Genomic DNA, 26,246 nt, shown 5'->3' with positions numbered 1-26,246 from the left:
ATTACCCAGTGTGCACTGACAATGGCCTGCTATTGTTCCTAGTTTGGCTCAGTAGGAAAGGCACAGGCAACGTTGCAGGAGCCCCCGAGGCCTGTGCGCACTAAATGGGTTCTTCTTGAGGTGTTGTGTGTGTGTTTAGTTGGGGCACCTGTGATATCACAAATGGCCACCGGAAGCCAGGGGAGGAACTGTGGCTTCTGGTGCCTTTGGGTAGCTATGGAGCTCCCAGGTTGCAGCCAAGGAAGCACACAAGATGGTCTCTCCCATGGCTGACCCTCCAGCCTTGGGTCTGAGTCATCCACGGTTGGAGGCTAAAGGCCTAGAGCTGCACGCGGGAAACCTCCCAGAGCCCACAGGACACAGGCCTTTCCTCAGTACCTCACAGCCTCATCTTTGTGCTAACCTGTGAGTGAAGTTAACTGTGCTCCTCAGTCCCTCCACAGAGGAAGCCTGCCTCAGAGTCCCAGCCATGACTGGGTGACTGAAAAGAACTGTGTCTTCATATCCCCACACATTGATGCTTTGGGCGTGGGTCGACAGTAAAAGTGTCTGGGAACTCACCCAGTTTGGGGAAAGGGCAGTATGTTAAGATGAATTAATTTCGGCGGAAAGATTGCTGATGGCCGGGCGGGACAATCTGCCTGAAGCTAAGCTAAGCGTTCACTTGGAGGCTGACCAGGCCCAGCTGGTGTGCCTGAGGCCCACACAGGCCCACAGAGAACTGGGCTGGATTTGGATGCCGTGGTTTCCCCTAGCCCCTGGACGGTGACAGGAAGGAAGCTGTGGACACAGTGGCCCCATTTGGAAGGCTTTAAGGTGTCCATGTTAGGTCAGAAAGAAGGCAGAGTGAAGACCGCCCCCCCCCGCTTTCTTCTAGTGCAAGAAAGGCTGCCCCCTGCCCCCCAGGCTGATATATGGTTCTAAGAACAAAACAAGAGGGGGGAAAAACCAAGAGGAAGCAGTGTTTGGGGGTGGGGTAGAGTGGAGTGGGTGGCAGTAGGTGGAGGATGAGGGTGTAGGGGCGGTGGAGGGGTGGGGGTGGGGAGTGCAGGGTCAGGTAGGTTCCCAAGGCTTCCTTCTGCCTATGCCAAGCTCGCCCCTAAGCAGCCATATCTACATACTGAATAGGGCTACAGAGCATGTTAGCGAGCAAGGAGCCGGGTGGCCCAAAGTGTGAGTGTCAGGGCTAGCAGCTGTCCAGGCTAGAGGTCCTAGTTGCTTCTCTCTGGGGTTCCCTGTGTTTGATGATGGATGTTATTTATAAACCGTCAAGAAGAGAGTGGCTGGCTCGCCATCTGTTACAAACATGGTGTTACTCAAGTGAGGGGCTAATGGGTTTATAATCTATATATTTCAAGGTTCTCACTGAGGCAGGAGCACCCTCCCGGAGGTTAGAGGTTGATTTGATGCCTTCTCCTGGGCTGCTTGTCTCCTGCACCTTACTGTATCTTGCCTCTCACCAGAGGCAAAAGCGCTTTTCAGAAAGCACCAAGAATCTCTGGGATTTAATTGCAAAGCAAAAGGGAATGGCACGGCCAGAGAATGAGGCCAGAAGAAACTGAAAACCAAACCAAACCAAACCAGTTTTTAAGCTGACCATGGTCTCCAGCCCAGGAGCTGGTGAGAGCTTCTAACAAAAAGAGTGCCTCCCGGTGCCTCCGTGGTCTGCGGAAGAGACACCGTCTCAGGCTCCTGAAGCCTAGCTTCGACCCCAAGGCTCCTGGGAAGGTGTCAGTCACTCCTGGCTGGGGCTTCTCTCCAGGCATGCTGCCTCACCCATGGTCAGTTAGGGTCTACCTGAAACAGCCCGAGAAGAGAAAGAAGGAGCTATTTGGAAGCTAAGGCTTCCATTAACCCCAGCGCCCTGCTTCCTGGTAACGATGGTATTTGCAGGGAGCAACTATCGCAGTAGACGACACTTCCAAATGTTCTACAAAAACTTTACCAACAACACAGGACGGATATCACACCAAGACCTCAAGTCACCAATGTTTACATAATATAATGCCCATGGCAGAGGAATATTAATACCACAAATTACCTGAGACAAAAAAAGAAAAAAGAAAAAAAGAAAAAGAAAAAGAAAAAAAAAAAAAAGAAGAAAGAAAAGAAAGGAAGAAAGAAAGAAGGAAGGTGCGGGGAACTTAAAAGGTCCTGACATCTGGAGGTCCAAGGCGCACGGACATGTGACCATCTGGAGGCTCCCGGCTCTCACATCTCAGCATCTGTGGCGTGGACCTCCGTGGCAGTGATGGCGATTCCAATGGCGAGGCTGCCGTTGTCAGAGAAGAGCTGGGCCAGTGAGGTGTTGAGAACCAGGCAGTCCCCATCGGTGATGACTGAGTCCACACACTCCAGGACAGATCTCGGGGTGGCCTCCCATTTGAGACGCCTGTGGTTTCTATTGAGCTCCAGGCGATAGGTGAAGCAGTCGGCCTGGGTCGGGGTCCCAATCAGCATCATGGTAGCAAAGAACTGCGGGTGCCCTTCGTGCCGTTCCTGTTTCCTGAGCACCAGCAGGAAGTGGTGGCCCAGGCAGGAGTGCATGATGATCCAGTCGGCTGGTGCGGGAAGGTGCATGTCCATAGCTAGGAAGACTATTTCTGCCCCCTGCAGGATGTCAATTCTGTGGATCTGTCGCAGGTGAGGAACCACCACCTCCAGGTGGCCTTCCCACTGGCAGGAGAACAGTGGGCATATGCAGGGTGTCACCTGAGCACTGTGCAGCCCTGCCTCCTGGTGGTGGAGGTGTTGGGGACGGGCATGGTGGCACAGATGGCTATGGTGACAGCGGTGGCGATGATGGTGGGGAAGATGGTGCTGGTGGAAGGTACCTTGCTCAGAGGAGTTCTGAGTGATGGCCCGCCTACTGGATACATACTGGAAGGAAAGAGAAAAGTGTAAGTAGGATGTAAGGTTTGTCTCTGGTGCTGTGTGGCTCTCCTGATATTAGAAGTGTTAAAGGCAGACTGTATCGTGCAAACGTGGTTTACTTGTTTCTTTCTTTCTAAAGATGGGATTAACCTCCATTGCCACCCTCACACTCACAGGCCAGCTATTGAACTGGCTTTGCCTGATGACTGTAACTCACTTTTCACTTCACTTTTCACCTCACAAGAAGCTTCCCTGGAACAGATGGAGACCAATACAGAAAGTCACAGCCAGTCAAAATGCAGAGAACAACTGGCCATGATGTGCCCATCCATAACGATACATCTACAACATAGCTCTTGCCCCCAGGGCTCGGGGAACATTGGGGAAAGAGGGGTGGAAAGACTGTAAGAGCCAGAGGATCAGGATATCTGCTGTGAGACTGTGTCTCCTAGAAAAGGCAGAGAAACGGTGGGATGTTGAAACAACACGGCTGCCTAAACAAGACCCAGAGAAATACAACACCAATAGATGTGCCAATATGGAATAGGAAATCCTACAAATATAGGCAACCAAGGAATGCTGGGATATGGGGGAGAAGTGGTTTTCCCCCAGGGGTGAATCGGCTAAGTAGCTATATAATACCAAGTGGTCAGCCCAGAAATTGTGTAAATAACAAACAACAGGAGTTGGATTCAGAAGGTTGTAGTGCTATATTGAAACACTAGTACAGATAGATAGGTGTAATGATAACAATTAAAGAAAATGAGGCCATGAATTTGAGTGAGAGCAGGGAGATGTAGGCGTGTTTGGAGAGAGGAAAGGGGAGGGGAGAAATGACATAATTACATTTTTTAAAAATTAAAAATGTTAGAGTATCTGGGCAGGGTGGTGCACGCCTTTAATCCCAGCACTCGGGAGGCAGAGGCAGGTGGATCACTGTGAGTTCGAGTCCAGCCAGGTCTACAAAGTGAGTCCAGGACAGCCAAGGTTACACAGAGAAACCCTGTCTCAAAAAACCAAAAAAAAAAAAAAGAATGTTAGATTAATAATAGAAATGAGAGGAGTGAGGTGAGATGGCCCAGTGGGTAGAGGCGCTTGTCACCAAGCCTGATGACTTGAGTTCTATCCTTAGGACCCACATGGTAGGAGGGGAATGAGTGTCCAAAGTTGTTCTCTGACCTTCCCACTTGTACTGTGACACACATATGTACACACACACACACACACACACACACACACACACACATGTGCAGTCCCAGTGCCGAGAAGATGGGGACAGGTGGATCCCTGGCCAGTGACTCTAGCCAGTTTACTTGGTGAGTTCCAGGACAATAGGAGATACTGTCTCAAGAAAAAGAGAAAAGAAAAGAAATGATGGGCTGTGTCTGAGGAGTGACACTGAAGGCTGTCCTTTGGTTTTCACAAGTGCCTATACAGCTATACAACACACACACACACACACAAACATACATACATACACACAAACACGTTCACACACACACCTAAACACATACATACACACATACATACACACACACATACATACACATACACACACATACACACATACATACACACACACACATATATACACATACACACACATACACACATACACACACATACACACAGAATGAGGGACTTTTGGATTCCCAAGGAAGGGAGGGATTGTGATTCTGAAGACTCAACTAGGGAAATTCTATATTTATATCTTTCAGATTCTTGAGAAGGATACCCAAGCAGACAGGCAATGTCCTCTTTCAAGGGGCGTTCACTAGGATGGCCATCAATCACAAGGAACAGCACTCTCCTGCCTCATTCCCCTTTTGCTTTCTTGGTGTTTGTAGTTGATTTTCATGTAGACCATGGTGACCTACAGATGTTTTTCCTTTGGGATCATGGTTACTATTTATAGGAAGAATGAGAAGAAGAAGAAGAAGAAGAAGAAGAAGAAGAAGAAGAAGAAGAAGAAGAAGAAGAAGAAGAAAAAGAAGAAGAAAAAGAAGAAGAAGAAGAAGAAGAAGAAGAAGAAGAAGAAGAAGAAGAAGAAGAAGAAGAAGAAGAAGAAAAAGACTTCCTGCAAGAGCTACTTGCCTTGCCACTGTTCCCAGGGTCATGTCATTGAAGTCACTTCTGCATCCTAAGTCAACATGTGTGATGCAGAGGTGACTGTGTGCAGTCACAGTCCCCTTGCCAGACGCATTTCTACCCTGTTCTGGCTCTCCACTCTGTAGCCCGTTCATCTCCAGGCAGCTTCCACTGTGACAATCTCTCACTTCCTCTTCCTTGTGACAATGTGTCCACAAATGCTCTCAACACCAGACCCAAGGCAGTGCATTCTGATCAGGCATCCACAGCACTTATTAAGTATTTGCTATCGGCAGACACTGCAGGCTTCGAGTATATAGCCATGAGCAAACAGACACAGTGTCCCTCAGTGTGTGCGGTGCAGGCACAGTTTGGTTCTAATGAATTATAGTTTTGACAAGGATCCTCCCTGTAATATAAGAACTGTGATTCAGGGGGCTGGAGAGATGGCCCAGCGGTTAAGAACACTGACTGCTCTTCCAGAGGTCCTGAGTTCAATTCCCAGCAACCACATGGTGGCTCACAATCATCTATAGTGTGATCTGATGCCCTTCTCTGGCCTGCAGGTATATAAGCAGGCAGAGCACTGTATACATAATAAATAAATAAATAAATAAATAAATAAATAAATAAATAAAAAAAAGAACTGTGATTCGGGGGCTGGAGAGATGGCTCCGAGGTTAAGAGCACTGTCTGCTCTTCCAGAGGTCCTGAATTCAATTCCCAGCAACCACCTGGTTGCTCACAACCATCTATAATGTGATCTGATGCCCTCTTCTGGCTGCAGAGCACTATATATATAATAAATAAATAGAACTGTGATTCAGATCTCTCTTTGGAAGAAATAGGTATTTAACAGTGAGTATCACATCTGAGGACACAGAACTGGTAAGCAATAGCCTAGGGTTCATCTTCACATCTTCTGACTTTGGATGCATAAGCACACACCCCGTCCAGTTATGCACACCTTCGGCTCCGTCTCTCCTCCATGCTCAAGTTCTTGTCTTAATTGGTTTGTAGGATTTGACCCATAGTGGTATTCTGTAGTGGGCTAGGTATAAGGCCTTCATTTGGAGCACTTTCCTAGACTACCCTCATGAGAGAAAAGTCCCTTCAAGGACATTTGAGCACCTTTTCTCTCAGCGTGCTATAGCTCACTCAGTTCAGCGGACAAGGTGAAAGTCTGCCTTTCACATTTGCTACCGTGACTCTCAGAGGACCTGTCTCCCAGCTCACTGTGGCTAACTACAAAGTTTGCCTGGTTATTATAATGTAGAGATGCTTTTAAAGCAGTGGTTCTCAACCTTCCTAACGCTGTGACCCTTTAATACAGTTCTTCATGTTGTGGTGACACCTCTAACCGTAATATTATGTTTGTTACTACCCCATAATTGTAAATCTTCTACTGTTATTAATCATAATGTAAATATCTGTGTTATCCAATGGTCTTAGGTGACCCCTGTGAAAATGTCCTTTGACCCTCCAAGGTGGTTGTGACCCTCAGGTTGAGAACCAGTGTTTTAAAGTATTTGGGAGGAGGTTCATGGGTTATATGAAAAATACCAGGTTATTTTATATAAAGGACTTGAGCATCCAAGTATTAGTATCCACAGGGAAAGGGGGTTCTGGAGCCAAGCCCCATGGGCACTAAAGAGGGCTATGTGCAGTGATGCTTTGGAAGTTCACACTGTAGGGAGGTAGCTTCTAGCTGGTGTGAGGGGACACTATACCAAGTAAAGATAAAAGGCCCCTTCTCTAGCAAGAACAAAAGGTTTGCCAGCCAGGAGAATAGAAGAATCCAAGAAGCCAGAAAGAATACAGGGTGCATTAAGTGTTGAAAATTTTCCTAGAAGCTGACCAATATGGGTCAGATGGAGAGTAATGGGGTCACATCACCAAGGTCTTGTAAGCCAAGCTAAGACTGAAATGACTTCCACGCCCAGTAGGGAGCAAGCAGGAGGCTCGGAAGACTCAGCTGCTAGCTTTAAGGAAGGAACTCCTGTGGGCATTTTTAAGGCATGCAGCAGAGCCTGCTCCAAACCGGCATTTGGAATGCGGCCAGCAGATGGTCCCTACCTGTCTCACTCTCAGAAGGAAGGCCAAGTGATGGCCCTTCCACCTCGTCTTTCTTGTTTCCTTCTTTCGGTTTCGTCTTCCACCCCATTACTAGCCATTTTTGTTTTTGAATTGCTTCAGTGTCGCATGGTAGACAGGGTCAAAAAAAAAAAATCAGAGGAGACTGAAGCAACTGTCTATGCAAATAGGGTAGGACACTGTGAACCCACGGAGACCCGTGTGCTGTCGACACTCGGAAAAAGAACTAAAAATAAACGCATCCTTCAGTCTTCATTTCTCCCTGTTCCATCTTTTGATGCAAAATATGTTTCATTGAAATGATCCTGGGTTAGGCAGGTCATGGGGCTGCTGGCAGGGAGAAGGGATCCGTGTAATTGGCAACATGCTAATCATTTTTGGAAAATGGATTCTAATCTTCCCATCTAATACAGTGGATATGTGAGTAATTGCTTTCCTTCACTAAACTGTTAATGCAACATTAGTGATTGCACTAATTAAAACTAATGAACTCTTAGTACTGATAAACCCTCAGTCCGCCAGCAGATGCACTCCTTCCATTGGCTGTGTTTAACTTCCCATTTGGAAGAGAGGTTCTGAATTAACCTTTAGAAGAGTGCACAAAATTGGGTTTGGAAATGTTAGGCTTTATAGGCTGGGTATAATTCTATCCCTAACCATTAGTGAGACTATTTCCACCGAGGGTGTAATTGAATTTTAAAACACATTTCTTAATTCGATCAGCCACACTCCTATGGTTGGTAAATGGTTGTCTTTCTAAATCCCGACTTCAGGAGGGGAAATCTGTCTTTGGAGTTATCAGTGGCTCTTTGCCCAGCATCTGCTCCCTGTGGTCAAAAGGCTCACCTAGCAGGTTGTTTCTCCTCCGCACTCAGCTCAGGGTAAGGAACTGGGCCGTGCTGCTTGAACAGAAAGAGGAGTCTGCCCAGCTTTAAATGATGCTCTGACGTTCATTCATGCTAGTTACCTGAGGACCGACCCCTGGCAGAGGGACAGATTCCATGTTGCCAACGCCTTTTATTCAAGAGTGGAAGGACAAACAGGCCGAGTGGCATAACATTTGGGGCAAGGGCTAGAGAGTGGGCCTAATGTCAGGGCCTGATCCCACAGGTCAGCCAACAGGTGAGAGTAAAGGTGAGTTGGTGCTTTAGTGTCTAAATGTTTTCTGTCCCTGGGAAGGGCAGTCAGAGGCAAAAAGCTAAGTGTTGCTCATTTGGGTTTTCCTGCCTCTTCACATCTTTTCCTCAGAACCTGCAGTGACGGAACATCACAAGCTCAGGAGGACTCTGGACCACTTCACAAGTGGTTAACAAGTGAGCTAATTGAGAGAGAAGTCCATGAGGCATTATCACCGAGACGGGGCATCCTGAGGTAGCACATGCTCTCCCCCTTCCTCAGATTCAGCTGAATTTGGAGGGCACAGCTGGGTGACACGTTCCTGCGGGGCTGTGTGATCATGCCTGCACTCTTCTTTAAAATACTTTCGTGTGGCAAATGGGAGTCTAAATGCATACATTTTAACACCATGCTCTGGGGGCTGTCAGCACTTGGTTCGGGAATTCACACCTCAGCACGATCACCTAGTGTTTTATTGGAAAAGACCGTACACCAGAGATAATGAGTGCAGTTGCCTCAATTGGTATCTGTATCTCTCATTCACACCAGATGCCGCTAATTAACACTTATGAGTGGGTTCTCATTGGGGAAATTAGTGGCGTGTCAATCAGTGTAACAGATGCTAAGAATGGACTCTCAGTAATGTGTGAGAATTAGTTAAGAGAAGTCAGACAAATTCCTCATTCGTCGAATAGGTCTAGAAAGTGCCTCCTGTCAATACTCGGTACCCAGCCTCTGAGATGGGATTTTTTTTCCAGTAGCTGGATACCCTCCTTTAACAGTTCAGATTTCACTCCACTGCATGCTGGAATTCCAGCACCTGGGAGGCAGAGGCAGGAGGATCACCATGAGTTTTGAGGTCAGCCTAGGCTATAGAACAATTGTCAAGCAGCTTTTTAAATATTCATATTTATAGCCCATGGGTTAGTGCTATGTTTGGTCTTGGCTGGAGAAGCTTCTTAGAGCAGGGAGGGGAGTTGATACAGACTTATAACTGGTCAGAGTGCCAAGAGTAAGTGATGGTGGAGTGATTTTCCCTGAGTGGGACATCTGTATCTCCCCCTCCAAGGCTCAGAAGACATCATGGAAGACGGGGTAGAGAGAACCTAAGAGCCAGAGGATAGGGGGATGGGCAGACGTAATCTTTTGGACATGACATTGGGTGCTGCACTTATGACCTCACCAAAGCTATGGTTGTATGAAAAACATGTGTACAAGATTGGTCCAGTTAACGTTTCATCATGGGAGGGAGGGGGGCCCATCAGGTCCTACCCCTCACAGGGGAGACTATTGGCAGTTGCTAGGGGAGGAGGTATCACTTTCTTCAGTGGTGTAGCCACTGAGCGGTGGTCCCTTGTGCCAGAAAAACAAAAAACAAAGAACCCAGCTACATTCAGGCAAGCAACTCTAACTGAATGGGTGGATTGGATTGCATGCAAAAGGAAGATGTGGAGATGGAAGGGAGCCTCCTAAGAAGAAGGTTTCAGAGGAAGGGGGTGAGAGAGGGCAGTGAAAATGACTGAAACTCACTATATACATGTATGGTGTATGAAGTCGTCAAATAATTAAAAGGAGAGGGGGGTGGCAATCCTACCTCACCCGCCCCCCCCCAACACAAACAAAAAGAGCCATTCTGCATGCAGTTTCTTTTCTATTGACTAAAGTCCCTGAAGTGGGGTATGGAGACGGCTGGCTGAGTCAGGATTTATCTACACCATCGGTCTACTCAGTAAGTGGTAAGGGGGAAACAGGATGCTACTGCTGCAAACAGAAGAAGTAAGCAACAACTTTGATGGACAAATCTATTTTAAAGCAGGATCCATGAGTCACAAACAGCATGGAGAGATCCATAGAGATGGCCAAACAGACACTGCTGTGGTATCCAAGCCTCCTAGGCTGGTCCTCTGATAAGTGAAATCCCTGTTTATGGAAAGAAAATGGGGATATGATGCCATAAAAACCAGGGCAAAAACGCAGCCTTGAGTCCCTAGCGTTGAGACCATGAGGCTATCTTTTCATTTCTAGGACAGAATTAGTTGGTTTAGCCATGGTTTTTTTTTTTTTCCCTCACTAGGATCATTGTTGATGCAGGTAGAGTGCCCGGCACACACAGATGGTTGGCGCACACTGGTAGCGCAGATGTACTGATAATAGCCTTCTTTAGGACAGCCACACTGGTTCAGTCCTTTATCCCACACAGCTGTGTCAGCCATGGCCCCAGCCAAGATGCCTGTGTGAGGTATTCATGTGCTCTGGGCAGGGGTGCTGCCTTGCCCCCATCCCTGACCTGTGATGTGGTCAGAAGGCAACCCAGCACCAGATAACTCACTTCTTTATTCAACCTGCACCGAATGTCACTAGTTGGTGGCCTTCTCTCCTCAGTTGGCCTGGAGTCACTGATGACAGGGATTATATTTAGTTTGCTGAGTGCTGTGTCCTGGTGATGGGCAAGAGCAGCACCTTGCAGCTCCAGGTGGGCTAAGGGATTCCCAGTGAGCACACACTGACGGAATGAAAGAATAAGCACATGGCCCATCAACTCTTCTTGCCCATATGCAGTGGTGGCTCTGTCCTCCACCCTGGAGAAATGTGTGTATGCGGTGTGTGTGTGTGTGTGTGTGTGTGTGTGTGTGTGAGAGAGAGAGAGAGAGAGAGAGAGAGAGAGAGAGAGAGAGAGAGAGAGAGAGAGAGAGAGAGAGAGAGAGAGAGATATTCCACAAATTCGAAGCTGGGAGCTCATTGCCATGAAGTCCTGGAAGCCCCATATCATGACCCTGACAGGAATAGAATGCAGATGCTACATTCAAGCTTGACAAGGAGGCGGGCTCAGACCCATTTCCAGCTGTCAGGGTGGGAAGTAAAAAGGGAAACTTCACATGCCAGAGAGGCATTTATTTTGCTTTTACTTTGGAGAGTTTACTGGAACGCATCAATCATTTGCTTTTCGATTGTAAAGGGCAAATAGATTGGAAAGTGCAGTCTGCTGGGTTAATACAGGAAATCTGTCCAACTCCTTGGTAGATCTAGACTGATTTTCTCTCATGCACCTTGACAGGATCATTGGCCTAACAAATGGCTGGAGAGCTCCACACTTCCTTATCTATTATCCATCGCAGAGATAACTTCAGCACAAGCAAAGATTATTGTTGAGCTCTAGGTCTGTCCTTCTAGGAGATGAGTCACTGTGATGATTTGAATAAGAATGGTTGGTCCCTTAGGCTCATAGATTTGAATGCTTAGTCACCAGGGAGTGGTGGTATTTGAAAAGATTATAAGGATTAAGAGGTGTGGCCTTGTGGGAGGAAGTGGGTCACTAGAAGTGGGGTTTGAGCTTTCAAAAGCCCATACCAAGCCCAGAGTCTCTCTCCCTCTCCCTCTCTCTTTGCCTGCAGGTCGGGGTGTAGCTCTTAGCTCCAGCACCATGCCCACCCACCCGCATACTGGCATGCTCTCTACCACCATGGACTAAACATCTGAATCTGTAAGCAAGCCCTCAACTAAATGCTTTCTGTTATTGGAGTTACCTTGGTCATGGTGTCTCTTTAAAGCAATCGAACAGTGACTAAGAAAGAAACGAATGAGTTGTGTTCACACAGAGCCCTACAATGTACCACATTCCATCAATATTCCCACACTCTATCCAGATAACTAGGGTGCTGGACTCCCCTCCCAATGCCCGAGGCAGGTCCCTGCAGTCTATGCTATGCAGGGATCCATCAACCAGTAGACAAATCCTTAAGCTCAAACAGTGGGTGGGTATTTAGGGATGTGTGAGAAGAATTTGGATGTGTGAGCTGTAGTGTCCACTTGGCTTTATGTGAGGCTCCTCACAGCATGGGATGAGCCAGGTGTGGAGAAAAGGGGACTGTTGTCTGGAACTGTGCACATAGTTCATTACAAAGGTATTAGTTATGTAGTTAGAAAAAATGAAGCATATTTATAGAGCCTCATACCTTGAGTTTTCACTTTGAAATATTTTAGGGGTGTGTGTGTGTGGGGGGGGCTTTCACTTATAATTTTGCTGTGAGCCCTGCAGGTGTTCAGGGCAGTCCTAACTACAGTCACGGCACATAGTTGGAAGAAAGCTGCTTTCTCTCCATTTATCTCTGGCTCTGATTTTTATCTGTGAGACTTGGAGCATGCTAATGAGTCTTGCAGATGAAAGGATTTTTCTTAGAAGTGACTTTTTGCAGAGTTGAACTTTTATATAGCAGCTGGTAAGTGGAAGCTAGGCCGACGTGAGCAGTTTAAAGGTTAAAATTTAATTACCAGGAACTCCATTAACTAGAAGCATCCCTGTAGGGGATGACTGACTGCAGGGGCGGGGAGAAGGGGGAGTGTTGAGTTTCCCTGGGAGAGCAAGCTGAGCAAACCTGGACACCCCCCGGATTGTGGGCAGAAGTGTTGATCTATTTACCTCAGAGGGCACTGCAGCTCACCGAGTGCTCTCACCACAGGGAGAAGGTAGGCTTCCGGAAACTGTTACATATGCAAGTGTAAGTGCGGAGAGCAGGCATGCTTACACATTTTGAGTGGGCAGAAGTGTGACCCGGGTGGTATGAGACAATATGATGGCTTGGTTGTCCCAAGGCCAGGAGTGGGCCTTCAGTTCTCAGTTCTTCAAAGACACCATGACCCAGAACTCTACAAGTTCAACTTGTCCCAAGTCTCTAGCCTTCCCGCCCTCTGCAGAGCACCCTTGGATCAGCTGGGTTTTGTGAAAGCAGAGTAAAGCTGAAGTAGTCCTGACTTAAGGATGCTAGACTTTTAACTTGGCCAGTTTTTCAGGTGATAGGCAATTCACTAAGACATAATCTGACTGATCCTGTCTCCTCATTTGTCTCCAGATCCCCCTCCCTGCCCCCTGCCCCCACCCCCCACCCTGGATGAACCCATGCTTACAAACAAACAGTCCTCAAATCTTTCTAGATCCTAAGACTGAGGGGAAAGCAAGGGTTTCTTCTGCCTGCCTGCTTGAGATCTCTGCTCAGAATTCCTATTTCTTACCTTACTATTTGACTCTTGCCTGAATAAGTGAAACTGGAGATGACGTCACTATCAGAAGACGTGGTGTCTACTTCAGGCATGAATGTAGCTCACAGGCCCTTCCCAGGGTACCTGTACCCCACAGGTACCCCAGGCTAGGAACCAGACTCATACAAAGCTGGAGCAAAGGGTCATCTCTCCCTCCCTCCCTCCCTCCCTCCCTCCCTCCTCCCTCCCTCCCTCCCTCCTCTCTCTCTCTCTCTATTCTCTCTCTCTCTCTCTCTCTCTCTCTCTCTCTCTCTCTCTCTCTCTCTCTCTCTCTCACACACACACACACACACACACACACCCTGTCCTCCAATGCAGGCATAAGTTCAAATTACCACTTTAGGCTCTCATAAGAATATATCCTTAAAATGGGACGTATGTCATTTTCTCAAGAGTAGATGGGAAATCGTAGATGTAGAATAGAAAGAAAATTGATTTTGAAGTCATGCCAATGTGAGCGTAAACCCGGACTCTTTAATTAACCTCTGCATGCTTCAGTTTCCCAGCGTATAAAGTGGGAATTGTAAGATCTCACAGGGGCTGGCTAAGGACTGAATGGGATTCAGAGAATGCTGAAGGACACTAAAGCGCAAAGTAAGAAAGCCACAGGCGGTAGATACAGTCATCACCCTCAGCAGCAGACAGCTGACTGGGGCACAAGATAAGGACATGCACTTTACATAACTTCTAGAATTACACCTGGAGTAGATGCAATCGTAGATCGTGAGTGCTCTTCCAAGTAGCCTTTAAAGCCTCTTGATAATTTCAATTGGAATTAATATTCTCACAGGCAAAAGCCTTTTGCCGAGTATTTCCACCTGGCCATTAGACAGTGAATATGGGTTACAATGCCCAGAGTAAGCTTAGTGAGTACCTATGCAGAATGCAATTGGAATTTACTAATGATCACTGCAGCCGCCGCCACCAACCACCACCACTACCATCTTTATCATCATCATCTTCAGCTTCCTCATCACCACCACCATCCTTACTACCATCATCATCATCATCATCATCACCACCCCACCACCACCACCACCACTACCATCTTTATCATCATCTTCAGCTTCCTTGTTACCACCACTACCATCATCATCATCATCACCCCACCATCATCATCATCATCATCATCATCACCCTACCACCATCATCATCATCATCACCACCCCCACCACCATCATTGTCATCATTACCACTACCAAGCCTTTGGTTAAGGTAATGCTGCGGTATGAGTTTAGACAATCTAAATGAACAGATCGAGGTATTATTCATCCTCCCATAATCCTCTTCAGCAATTTCTTTCTTCCTTGAGTGCCTCTCCTTCAGGGCTCTTGAACCAAAGGAAAGGGGGAGGGTAGGAGGGATATGTATGTGGTTACTGTCTCTGGGTCACTGATAAATTAAGAATCTAGGAAGTCCCGCCTCTCCCCTTTCCGTTTGTTTGGCTCTTCTGTTGGAGCTTGTATGATTGCCTGTGATGTGAATAGCTAGCTGGGGATGGAAGGAAGGTGTGAGAGTCACACTTGGGTCAGAGCAATGGAGACCAAGAGCCCTGTGGATCATTTCCAGAGAGCCACAGGACCTGGGGAATTGAAGACCAGTGTTGAAGCAGATCCCAGCACTGCCTGCGAGAGTAGGGAACTGGTCCTGTAGTCCTAGAGCAGGGAGCGACTTTCTGAGACTAGACTAAAGGGTGCATCTCTGACAAGGAAATAAACACCTCATTGCATAAGCAGCTCCCCTCACCCCCAACCCAAGAACCAATGCAGCCTCAAACGGCTACTGATAGCACCAAGTATCCTCATAAGTGACGTGGGGCAGGTGTTTTATTAAGTCTAGATCTTTGTCAGATGCTAGGCGCATATTTAATAAAAATCAGGCTTCGGGGAGGTATGAAGGGAGAAGGGAAAATTGTTGCCCTCTGGGCTTGGGAGCTTAGCCATCCAGCCAGTCCCAAATAATTCATTCATCTACTGTTCATCTTTGAGTTATTACAGTTGCAGTATGTCTCTAAGGAACAAGTTTATTAGTGCGCTAAGATAATTAGTTGGTGCTACATCAAGGCAATTCAAATTATCCCCATGTAGGTGTTTCTTCCCAGAATTCACCATGGCTCCATTTCTACCCTGGTCTATTTTGTTCACTTGTCTCCCCATCAGAGAGTGTTCACTTCCTATGCAGTTTCTAGACTCCTCCACAAAGCCTGCTCTCTTAATTAGAGATTACATTTCTAGCCTCTATAGTTCAGCCTTCTCTGGCTAAAGTTCTTCGTCTTGCATAATGCCCTGCACCTGGGTTCCCTGTGACCACCTAGGACAGCCCGTCTCCCCAACTTGTGGATCAGTGGAGTGGAGGGCACATCTAGAGCTCAGGCCATCCCAAAGCTCACATGTGTATAAATCACATAGCATGCTAGAGGTTTCATAAGCACCAGAGCATCCCCACTGTCCTCACTCCCATTCAGTTTGCACACAAATCACCTATGCACCTTGTTAAAATGCAAACTTGGCCTCAGAGGGTCTGGACCAGCCAGCACAAGAGCTGGAGCCTCCTTCTGGTCACTTTACCTTGAAGAACGAGAGGTTCACTCACTCTCGTTGGACCACTTGCATCAGACCTGGGAGTCCCTTCCCTACCTCACAAAAGAACCTGATACCCCTGTCAGAATCAAGGAGAAGGTTCTAAAGGACCTCAGCCATCACCTTCTGTGTCTTTGATGCTCTTCCGGCCAGGCTCCATTGTGATCTTTACAATAGAGGTAATGGGGCTGTAAGCTGAGCTGGCTTGCTGCCTGATTTAGTAGTCAGCCAGAGCCCTGCAGACAGCCTTACAGCAAAAATTCACAGGGGGGGACTAGGAAGGCAGAGTCCTGAGGGAATTCTTATCCACAGAATGGGAAGTTCCTGAATCTTCCTTTTCACAACATTTAAATTCATATGTTAGTAAAGAAGTTAGCTTTAATTAATAAATTATCCATTTTTATAGCTGCCTGTAATTCCCTACTATTTAGCTTAATGGGGATTTCATATGCAGAGTTTCAAAGCAGCTCTCCCCCGCCCCTCTCTCAGCTTTAACTAATAAGACATAAATAAATGTGCTGTTCTCCAGGGCCTACTGTTTTTCATACCTTTCTATATAATAATTTATTCATCCATCCATCTGTCCATCGGTCCACCCACATACCCACCCACCCACCACTGTGCATTTTATATTGAAGTTTGTGAGGTACTGGAAATAAAACAGTGAACAAAGCAAGTGTGACCCCTCTCCTCTCAGAGGTTATGTGGAACCCCAGCCATGGGACTCCATCTTGTTGTTAGACTTCATCTTAGGCCTGTCTTCAAGGTCATCCCAGTTACTGTAAAAACCACAAACTGTTCCAGGAAAAGAACCACCCTAGGCTTGAGCCAATCAGGGGACAGCAGGAAAGTCCCAACCATCCCCACACCCACTACTTCAGTGAGATTTGAGAGCCCTTGGGCTTGAGTTTAAATAAAGACCCCTTGTTTTTACATACAGCTTCGGACTCCTGGTGGTCTTTGGGGATCTAGTGATCCGGGCATAACAGTTACTTTTCTCAAAGGGAAAGGCAATCTTTCACCTGTAGAAGAAAGCTCATCAGGTATCCTGGTCAGGTTCTGGCAGTGGTGGCTCAAACTGAAGGGCCAGAGTGAGCCTGGTTGGATCTCTACTGTTTAGCTCTGGTGTGAAAACCTAAATATCACCCCCTAAGCCCCACTCAAGGGTGATGGGGGGAATGAAAGAAGACACTAACTCCATTTTGTGCTTGGTCTCCATTATAGGACCAGGCCTGAGCCCCAAAGTTATCAGTTCTAAGAACAGACCATCAAAACCCCCCACCTGAAGGGCAGTTCAGAGATCACCACGGGAATGTGGAGAAATCTTATCTCAAGACTGGCCATCTGTGCTTGACACCCTTATATGGTTTAGGTATCTCATCTTGTGGTTAAACGTTCATGATACACAAGAATGCAGCCTGCTGGCCACCTGGAGATGGGCCAATTAAAAACTGACTCATATAACTGCCCTGATGCCCATCAATCAGGTTTTAGATGACCTAACTCTTGCTGGAATTCCCCTCTTTATCCATCAAAAGGCCTGTGAGTCGATGTCCAGGGTCAACATTTTGTAAAGTGGCTGATCCCTGCATGCAGGATTCTTGATTTGCGAAATAAAGACACTCTTGCTGGTTGCATATGTGAGCAGTGCTCTCTGAGCAGCGATTTCAGACTTAGCACAAATAATTTAGTAGAAGGACATTGTCTTGGTTATGGTTTCTATTGTTGTGAAGAGACACCATGACCACAGCAACTCTTATAAAGGAAAGCATTTAATTAGGGCTGGCTGACAGTTCAGAGGTCCATTATCACCATGGTGGGAAGCATGGCAGAATGTGTGCAGATGTGGTGCTGGAGAGGTACCTGAGAGTTCTACATCTGGGTCAGCAGGAAGAGAGAGTGACCCTGGGCCTGGCTTGAACACTTGAAACCTCAAAACCCATTCCCAGTGCCAACAAAGCTTCCTACAATCCCTCCTCCAACAAAGCCACACCTCCTCCCACAAGGCCACACCTCCTAACAATGCCACTCCCTATGAGTCTATGGGGGTCCATTTTCATTCAAACCACCACAGATGTGATGGTTGGTTTTAAGGTCAACTTGGCACAAATTAGAATGACCTGAGTAGGGAGCCTCAGACAAGAGCCTGACTGCTTAAACCAATGTGGCTTTTGCTGTTGACTGGGACCAGCGGCTGGCCAGGAAGCTTTCAGGGTTTTTGGCACCAGTTTGGGACTGCTGAGGTAGGCCCAGCAACTATGGGGTTGTTGGCCAACTTGGTGTAAGACAGCTATTGTCAGAATACCCAAGGCACCAGCCTCAAGGACAGTTCATACTAATAAGGACAAGGACAGGGACCCTGTGAGAAAGACAGAGTAGACATGTGGACCCTGTTCCCCCTCCACTCCTGTGGTCAAGGGAAAGCCTCTTTCTCTCTCAAACCTCAGATTCTATGACTGCACAGTCATAGAATATAACTGTGATGTGTACGTATGATATGGTACGTCTCTTCCAAGCAGGATGAGTAAAGATGTTTTAAAGACAAAGCCCACTTGTGAGGGAAGTCTTAGGTCAATGGAGACCACAGAGGACGGTGTCTGAAACACACATTGTCTTAAAGTGCCCGTCTTAAGCACAGCACGTGCATCGGCTCAACCTCACACTGCATCTGGGACACACAGACAGAGAACAGAGAAGGTGAGATCTGTCTGCACGGGGCCACTTCCTCCCTGCCCCCCCCCCCATCCAGCCGCCACTCATCGACATGTAGATGGCATGGGGCTCATATTTCATTTCATTCCGAGAAGAGCTTTCCTTCCTATCCCGCCTAGCTCATTAGTTGGCAGAGGAGTCAAGGACCTGGATCTAATCCTAATTGTAAGTAAAGAACACGCATAGTAAGGAGGATAAATTTTCTGCTGAGAAAGGATGTGTGTAAGATTCCAAAGTCAAGCCGGGTCGGGTGGGAGGGTGGTGTGGGGGGAGGATCTTTTTCTCCTCTAGATGGGTTATGTCAACAGTCTCTTTTCCTACCTCAGATATCGGTGGAACTGGTTTTAAACTTACTGTTTTCTGATTAGGAGATAGTGCATTCCCATCACAAACATTTTAGAAAATTCTACATGGTGCAAAGACAAGAATAGCATACTCTCACAATGTCCACCATCTTGATAGGAGTCTTATTAATGTTTTGCTGGGCACGCCTCCTGCCATGTCTTTTAACACAAATGTCTAGATTATAGCATGTGTATTCTTACATACCACTTTCCCCAATTTCATGGTCGTGAAATAATATGCGTCAAAGATGCAAATAAAAAGCACCATTTTAGGAGCTCCCTTGGCCTTAGAGAACCCAAGGAGAACTCACACGGGTGGGATATGATTGGCTTTATTTGTACCTTCTTGAGCAATATGAGGTTGCTCCGTGAAGTCCATCGTTTTTTGTTCATTCATTTGGCAAACCACATACATATTAAGAATAAAAAGGAAAGTAGGATTTTCATTCAGAGCCTCAAAGAAGACATGGTCTTGTCCCAGAGTCACTCTGTGCAACCTGTATTTGTCTCAATCTCATTGACCTCTCGATCCAACCTCTCTTGTCCACGTGGTTCCAAGGGATGCTGGCCTTGTTGTTGGAAGCAGTCAGGCTTTACAGTCTGACCATCCCCCATTTCCAGCCCTGTCTTGTTCGGCCTCTGGGTTTAACAATGGCATAAAATTAATTTATAGCTCTTGCCAGGAAGAACACAAATTTTCATCTTGGCCTGTCAGACGGAAGGAAGCTCTAGCTCACTCAAGTGAGTAATTGTTGACCCATGCTACTTATTAGAGATTGTACTGGGGTCACCCCGTTTGTTGTTTTAACCCATGGGCCTCCATGGGAACTGAATTGGTAATGAGAGAGAACATCTTTGTCTTTGTGGGTGACCTCTCCTGGGGCTGTGTTCACAGCAGACATTGGGATGACGGCTTCCTTCCACAGCCAACCATGGAAACCACAAGCTTCCAGGGTCCACTGGTTCCTCCCAGGGCCCTGGGGAAAATGACAATGAACCCAAAGGCAGGTATAATTGTTCTATGCCTGTGGAGCACCTAGGATATTCTAGAAGTGTTGAGCAGGATCTGGTCATAGATATTGCTACTTTAGCCTTTAGAAGTTCCCCAGTGTCTGGCATACATGCAGCCATACATTGGAGTACATGCCAGATGCATGTCGGTAAGCAGGGTACATTCTTTTCAGAATCAAATGGCTTGACATTCAGGGAAGATCTGTGTGAGAGGTGGCAATAAAGTGAGCCACGAATAAGAGGTGAGTCTGGTTTGTGGATGGGGGGCAAGCTTCAAAGGATGGTGTCTTAGTTAGGGTTTCTATTGCTGTGAAGAGACACGATGACTACAACAACTCTTATAAAGGAAAGCATTTAATTGGAGCTGGCTTACAGCTCAGAGGTTTAGTCCATTATCATCATGGCAGGAAGCATGGCGGCATGCAGGCAGACATGGTGCTGGAGAGGTAGCTGAGCATTCTACATCTGAATGGGCAGGCAGCTAGAAGAGAGACACTGGGCCTGGCTTGAGCTTTTGAAACCTCAGCAAGACCACACCTACTCCAACAAGGGCACATCTCCTAAGTTTTCCTAATAGTTCCACTCTCTATGAGTCTACAGGGGCCAATTTCATTCAAACCACCACAGATGGGGAGCACCTTGGGGACAGGAAGGACTTGGTCTTTTCAGGAACTGATTCTAGCAGAACACATACAAGCAAGGCAGATTAAGGATGCTCCCAAGTTTACCATGTCATTACGTCCTTAAGAGTCTTACCAACAAGGCGGAAATGCCCTGAATCTGAAGTGCATCCAATACAGCCAACCTACTGAGCATTCTAGCCTAGGCCTTCTTCTGACGTGGAGTATCTTCTCTTTATGATCAGGGGCTGACTGGGAGCTACAGCTCACTGCTGCTCCCCAAGAGTGTCATGTCTTGTAGCCAACCCTGAAAGACCACATGCATTACTCTTGATGCATTCGTGAAATTGAAAGACTGTAAACTTGGGACCATCTCTCCAGAGCACTTTGAAAGGCAGAGGGGAGTGGGGAGGGTGCAAAGAGGTCTCTTCACACTTTCAGTCAGTCCATATGCAGGAAATATGTAAGGACATATATCCTTCTTTTTTTTAAAAGATGTATTTATTTGACTTTATGCACATGGGTATTTTGCCTGCACATACATAAATACATATCATGTGCATGCCTAGTGCCATAGATCACCTGGAACTGGAGTTACAGACAGTTGTGAGCTGCCACGTGGGTGCTGGGAATTGAACTCAAGTCCTCCAGAGGAAGGAGGTTAAGAAATGGCTCTTAACCACTGAGCCATTTCTTCAGCCCTGACATATGCCCTTCTAATGTTGGTGACTAAGTCTAATACGAAAATGTATGTATACAGCCTTTCAGGGAGCTGCATACATCCTCTTGCCACCTCTCTAGTAAAGAACAATTACTCTGAGACATCCTCTCAGCATTATGAAGTGTTTTCATGCCTGGTGTCTCCTGTAATTGCCTAGGCTAGCTCAAGGGCATTGGTTACTGTGATGGGTCGATTTTCATGCCAACTGACTGGCTTTAGACTCAGCATGGAAACATACCTCTGTGTCTATGATTGTATTTCCAAAAAAGTTGAGCCCAAGAGGGAAAGCCTACTCAGAATGTGAGTGGCACCATCCCATGGATTAGGAGAAAACAAGCTGAGTGCCAGCATTCATCTCTTTCTGTTGCCTGAATGTGGATAGGGCGCGGCCAGCTGTTTCATTCCTGCTGCTGTGACTTCCTCATCATGGCAGACTGAACTCTCAAACCGTGGGCCGAAAGAAATCCTTCTTTGATTTTTTTAAACGGTTCTTGTCAAGTGTGTTGTGACAGTGACAAGAAAAACTCACTAATACAGTTGCTCAGGTGGTGGCTAACTGATGCTCTCTCCGTGTCCCAGGCGTTGGTCTAGGCCAGCTGATGGAGACACAAAAGGGCGCTGGGGTACGTTTTTGTGGGGATGTCTGTTCGCGCTGACTGGTGACACAGTCGGAGAAGAAAACATCTTTCCTAGGAATTGTGACATTTCTTAGGAGAATTATTACAATGTAAAAAAAAAAAAAAATTCAACAAGGTGCTGGGAATTAATTTTCTCCCAGTCCTAGCGATGATGTTGGGGTATATCATGGAGTAAGGCAGGGGGTGAATGTGCTCAGGTCGTCTTTCCTCCGGGCTTGGGGGTGTAGCCCCTGGGTAGGAAGGAGAGTGGGGAAAATTTCAGGATTGTCAGGGTAATTCCTCAATAGAAATAGTAAACAAGCTCCGTTTGCTGTCACAAAAGCTCATGCCTTGGGACAAGCGGCTGGCAGCTCTGTATTCTGAACCACAGCTCAGAAGCCTTGGTGTGGTTCATGAGAGTCCTCAGCTGGCTCCAGATCTGCATTGTGTGTGTTGTGATCTCGGGATGCAGTGGAAACTTCGAGAGGGCAGAACAAAAGCCAGGCATGGTAGCGCACACCTTTAATTCAGCACTCAGGAGGCAGAGGCAGGCGGATCTCTGTGAGTTCAAAGTCAGACTGGTCTATAGAGAGAGTTCCAGGAGAGCCCAGGTTACACAGGGAAACTCTGCCTTGAGAAACCAAACCAAAGCAAACCAAAACAAAAAAGACAGCACAATGAGAATCTGCATTGAAGCAGCCATAGACAAAAAGGCTGTGGGCTGCACTCCACCAATTGATGGTAAAGCCTTATTGCTGAAGAGAACACACACACACACACACACACACACACACACACACACACACACACACAGCTCATAGAAGATTGTGAGCTTGTAACCACCTAGAACCTCCACCCCTATGGGCTAGTGTCCATGGTACAGGAAAGTACTCTGCACACTACCAAAGGAGAAAGGTAGACACCAACCCAGCTACGGGCTCTTTAATCTACAGTGCTGACCTGTAGCATGTGCTAGTGAAGCCATGACACAAAAGCCTGTTAGAGTAACCAATGAGATAGAACCCACCCCTGATACCCCTAGTGTCACTAAGAACCTGAGACCAGGTAGTCCAGGGATCTAAGGAAAAACCAAATACTACAGTTCTGCTAAAGGAACACAGGCACAGAATGACTTCTGATGACACATTCTGCTCTACTTATTGGTTAGTATCTTGCTAGGCTTTCATAAGAGAAGCTTCCTCCTGCAGCAAATTGGAAAAAAAAATACAGATCCACAGCTGAACAACGCACATAGAGTAAGAGTCCTTGGAACACTCAGTCCTAAATGAGATGTCTCCATCAAATCCCTCCCCTTAGGGGTCAGGAAAGTCTATGGAAGGAAGCTGGAAAGATAGTGAGAGCCAGAGAGACTGGAGAACACCAAAGAAACAAGGCCTTCTAAACACAATAGGATCAAAGCACATACGGACTCACCAAGTCTGGCAGCATGCACAGGGCCTGCCTGGGTCTGTGCCAGATGAGGTCCCAGTACTAAGAGAAGTGGACACAAGCCCCCATCCCCAAACCAGAGGCTATCTCCAATTGATAGCCACTCACAAATGAAAAATGCTTTTCTCTGACGGTCTCACCGGACACACAAACCACTCATGAAGCCAGGCCCGTGCCCAGCAGCAGATGGTCAACACAAAGCACACTCAGTGGCATCTTTGGAGGTTCTTTTTCTCATATATTTTGTTGGAACTTTTTTTTTAACTTTACAATTTCTTAGCATATATATTATGGCTTCCCAGTTCCTGTTTTTATGTGATTCCTGTGTGTGCAAACCTGTGTGCATCTGGGTTCATATGTGCTTTTCCTGCCTTTTCTTTGGCTCTTTTCTTCTGTTTATTTGTTTTTGTTTTGTCCTATTCTGGTTTGTTTAGTTTTATTTTATCTTACCACAATTCTTTAGAAGCCTGTCTGTTTTCTAACACAGAAAGGAGTATGAATTCAGACAGGAAGGCAGGTGGGGGATTCTGGATTCTAGGAGGAGCTGAGGATGGGAAGCTGTGATCAGAATATATTGTATGAAAAAAGTCTATTTTCAATAAAAGAAGAATAGATAAATATATCTCCTAAGTAGTAAATTGTCTTGAAACTTTAACAATCAGAATGCTTTTGCATGTTATATTTTTTGGTATTTTTGTTTTTGTTTTGTTTTGTTTTGTTTTGTTTTGTTTTGTTTTCGAGACAAGGTTTCTCTATGTAGCCTTGGCTGTCCTGGACTTGCTTTGTAGACCAGGCTGGCCTTGAACTCACAGCGATCCGCCTGCCTCTGCCTCTCGAGTGCTGGGATTAAAGGTGTGTGCCACCATGCTTGGCACATGTTATGTTTTAAAAATAGAATCACTTTTATTTTATGTGCATTCATTATTAGGAGTAAGTTAATGTTTATGTATCAGTATCACTACCTGCATTACTATCTGCTACAACATGACTAGCTTTGCTACCCTCATGATAGGTGAAAGAAGCCAGTTACAAAAGTCTACATAGTGCACAATTTACATTTGGATAAAGGAAAAGAACAAGAAAGGATGAGTCCCAGCACTCAGGGAGGCAGAGGCAGATGGGTCGATATGAGTCTGAGGTCAACCTAGACTACAAAGTGAGTCCAGGACAGCCAAAGCTACACAGAGAAACCCTGTCTTGAACGCCCCTCCCCACTCCATAAAAAAGGATGTCAACAAAATACATTTGTCCAACAAGGCATCAACCTTAAATTGTTAACACTTCAGGAGTTTTGAGAGCTGAGAGTTAAACACAATCTTTGTTAAAATAAAATTACATAAGCTTAGAATTACCCAAATCAGATTAAGCACACAGAGACAAAGTACATCAAATGTACTATTTTTAATTGTCTTGCAAGTCTGTGTCATATCTGTATCCGACAGCAGTAATGCTACATAATGTCAAGCATTACTTCCTAACTTCCTGCCCCATAATGTGAGACTGGCAATTTGAAATTAGCCATGGCAGGAATACTTAAAGAGTTTGCTGTGTGGTCAGATTAAACTTCATGTGGAGTAGCACAAATGATGGAGGAGATGTTCCTTCCGTAGCTAAAACTGTCATCTGATTTAGCTCGGAAGTTGTTCTTGTCGTTCGGGAGTGACTGATAAGCTGGTGCGTATCTTTAGCACTTCACTTTTACCTTGTTACCATACAGGAAAGCGTTAGCCGACATTCACACTGAAGTTACACATAGTGGCAGGGTGACTTCCTTCCTGTACTGGAGAATCCATTACCGTCTGAGTGTGTCACACGATGGTGAGATCACAGCTGTGGGTTGGTTATGAACACAAGAATCCAGTAAAATCGGTGAAGGCTCTTGAGTGGTTTTAGGGAAGTTAAAATAAAGAGGAGCAGAGGAGATGGCTCAGACAGTAAGATGCTGAGGACCTGAGCTCAGATCCCTAGCACCTATCTACGAAGCCAGGTGCCTATAACCTCAGCTGCAGGGAGGTGGATCCAGGTGCAGGGATGTGTGTGCCTATAACCTCAGCTGCAGGGAGGTGGATCCAGGTGCAGGGATGTGTGTGCCTATAACCTCAGCTGCGGGGAGGTGGATCCAGGAGGATCCCTGAGGCTCACTGGACAGCTGTCTAGCCAGACTGGTGAGAGATTCAGTGAGAGGCCCTGTCTCAAAAATAAGGTGGACAGAAGTGGAAGAAGACATGAAATATCAACCTCTGGCCTCCGCATGTACACACACAAACATATACACACCTCACGACACAAAAATAAAGTAAAATAAAAATTACAAATTTCATAGTGAGTTGTGTATATATTGTTACATTCTCAAATTTTATAATAAATGTGTCCCACAGAGATCCACATGCTCATGTAAATGCACACATAGACTCATGCACACACGCGCACACACACACACACACACAGACATTTTCCTCCAGAAGAGCCAATTATTAAACATCTGCCAAAATGTTCCTTTGTAGGGCTCCAGAACCTGGTCTCTGTTCTGAGTAAAGTTGGGGATCTTCAACTTGTCTAAGAATAAGTTTCTACTCCTCATGGGATGAGACCCCCGCCCCCAAGTGCAAATTAAACTCAGCTATAAAGGGAAGAATGCTACCTTTCCCGCACATCTCCACTTCTGAGTGTGCTCAGAATTTATTCCCGTTCTGCATCGGGAGGCTGAGTTGAGCAAGGAGGCTGGGAGGCCCATGCCACCAGCAGTGTGCCGCGCTTCAGGGAGGGAAGGGACTTCCAAGCCTGTTGTAGCAATATTGATGATCCCTGCCTGGTCCTGACTCATAAAAGAAGCTGACATGGGTCAATGCATCCTGAAGTGGATATAAATCCCGAGGCTGCCCCACCTGGCCTCTGACCTTTCAGCAGCTGCTGCCTTTAGGCAATTGGCTGAGCTGCTGGAGGGAAGTGGGGATGGGGTGTGTGTGTGACCACAGAACTAAGGCCTG

At 46.5% G+C, this 26,246-nt stretch overlaps 1 protein-coding gene across 1 annotated transcript in view; it reads right to left on the bottom strand.

The window, feature by feature from the left end:
- Positions 1 to 2,170: 2,170 nt before the first annotated feature.
- The window catches only part of Siah3 (siah E3 ubiquitin protein ligase family member 3), a 63,871-nt gene continuing 39,795 nt past the window's right edge, over positions 2,171 to 26,246 (bottom strand). Inside the window, exon 2 of the mRNA XM_051161055.1 lies at positions 2,171 to 2,880. Within this exon, the coding sequence (XP_051017012.1) occupies positions 2,212 to 2,880 (669 nt within the window). The 3' untranslated portion in view covers positions 2,171 to 2,211. The remainder of the gene's footprint in view (positions 2,881 to 26,246) is intronic.

Source organism: Acomys russatus, chromosome 18, assembly GCF_903995435.1.
Source record: "Acomys russatus chromosome 18, mAcoRus1.1, whole genome shotgun sequence".
NCBI lineage: Eukaryota > Metazoa > Chordata > Mammalia > Rodentia > Muridae > Acomys > Acomys russatus.
The sequence above is the reverse complement of the archived record's forward strand: the minus strand, read 5'-3'. Positions and strand labels throughout refer to the sequence as shown.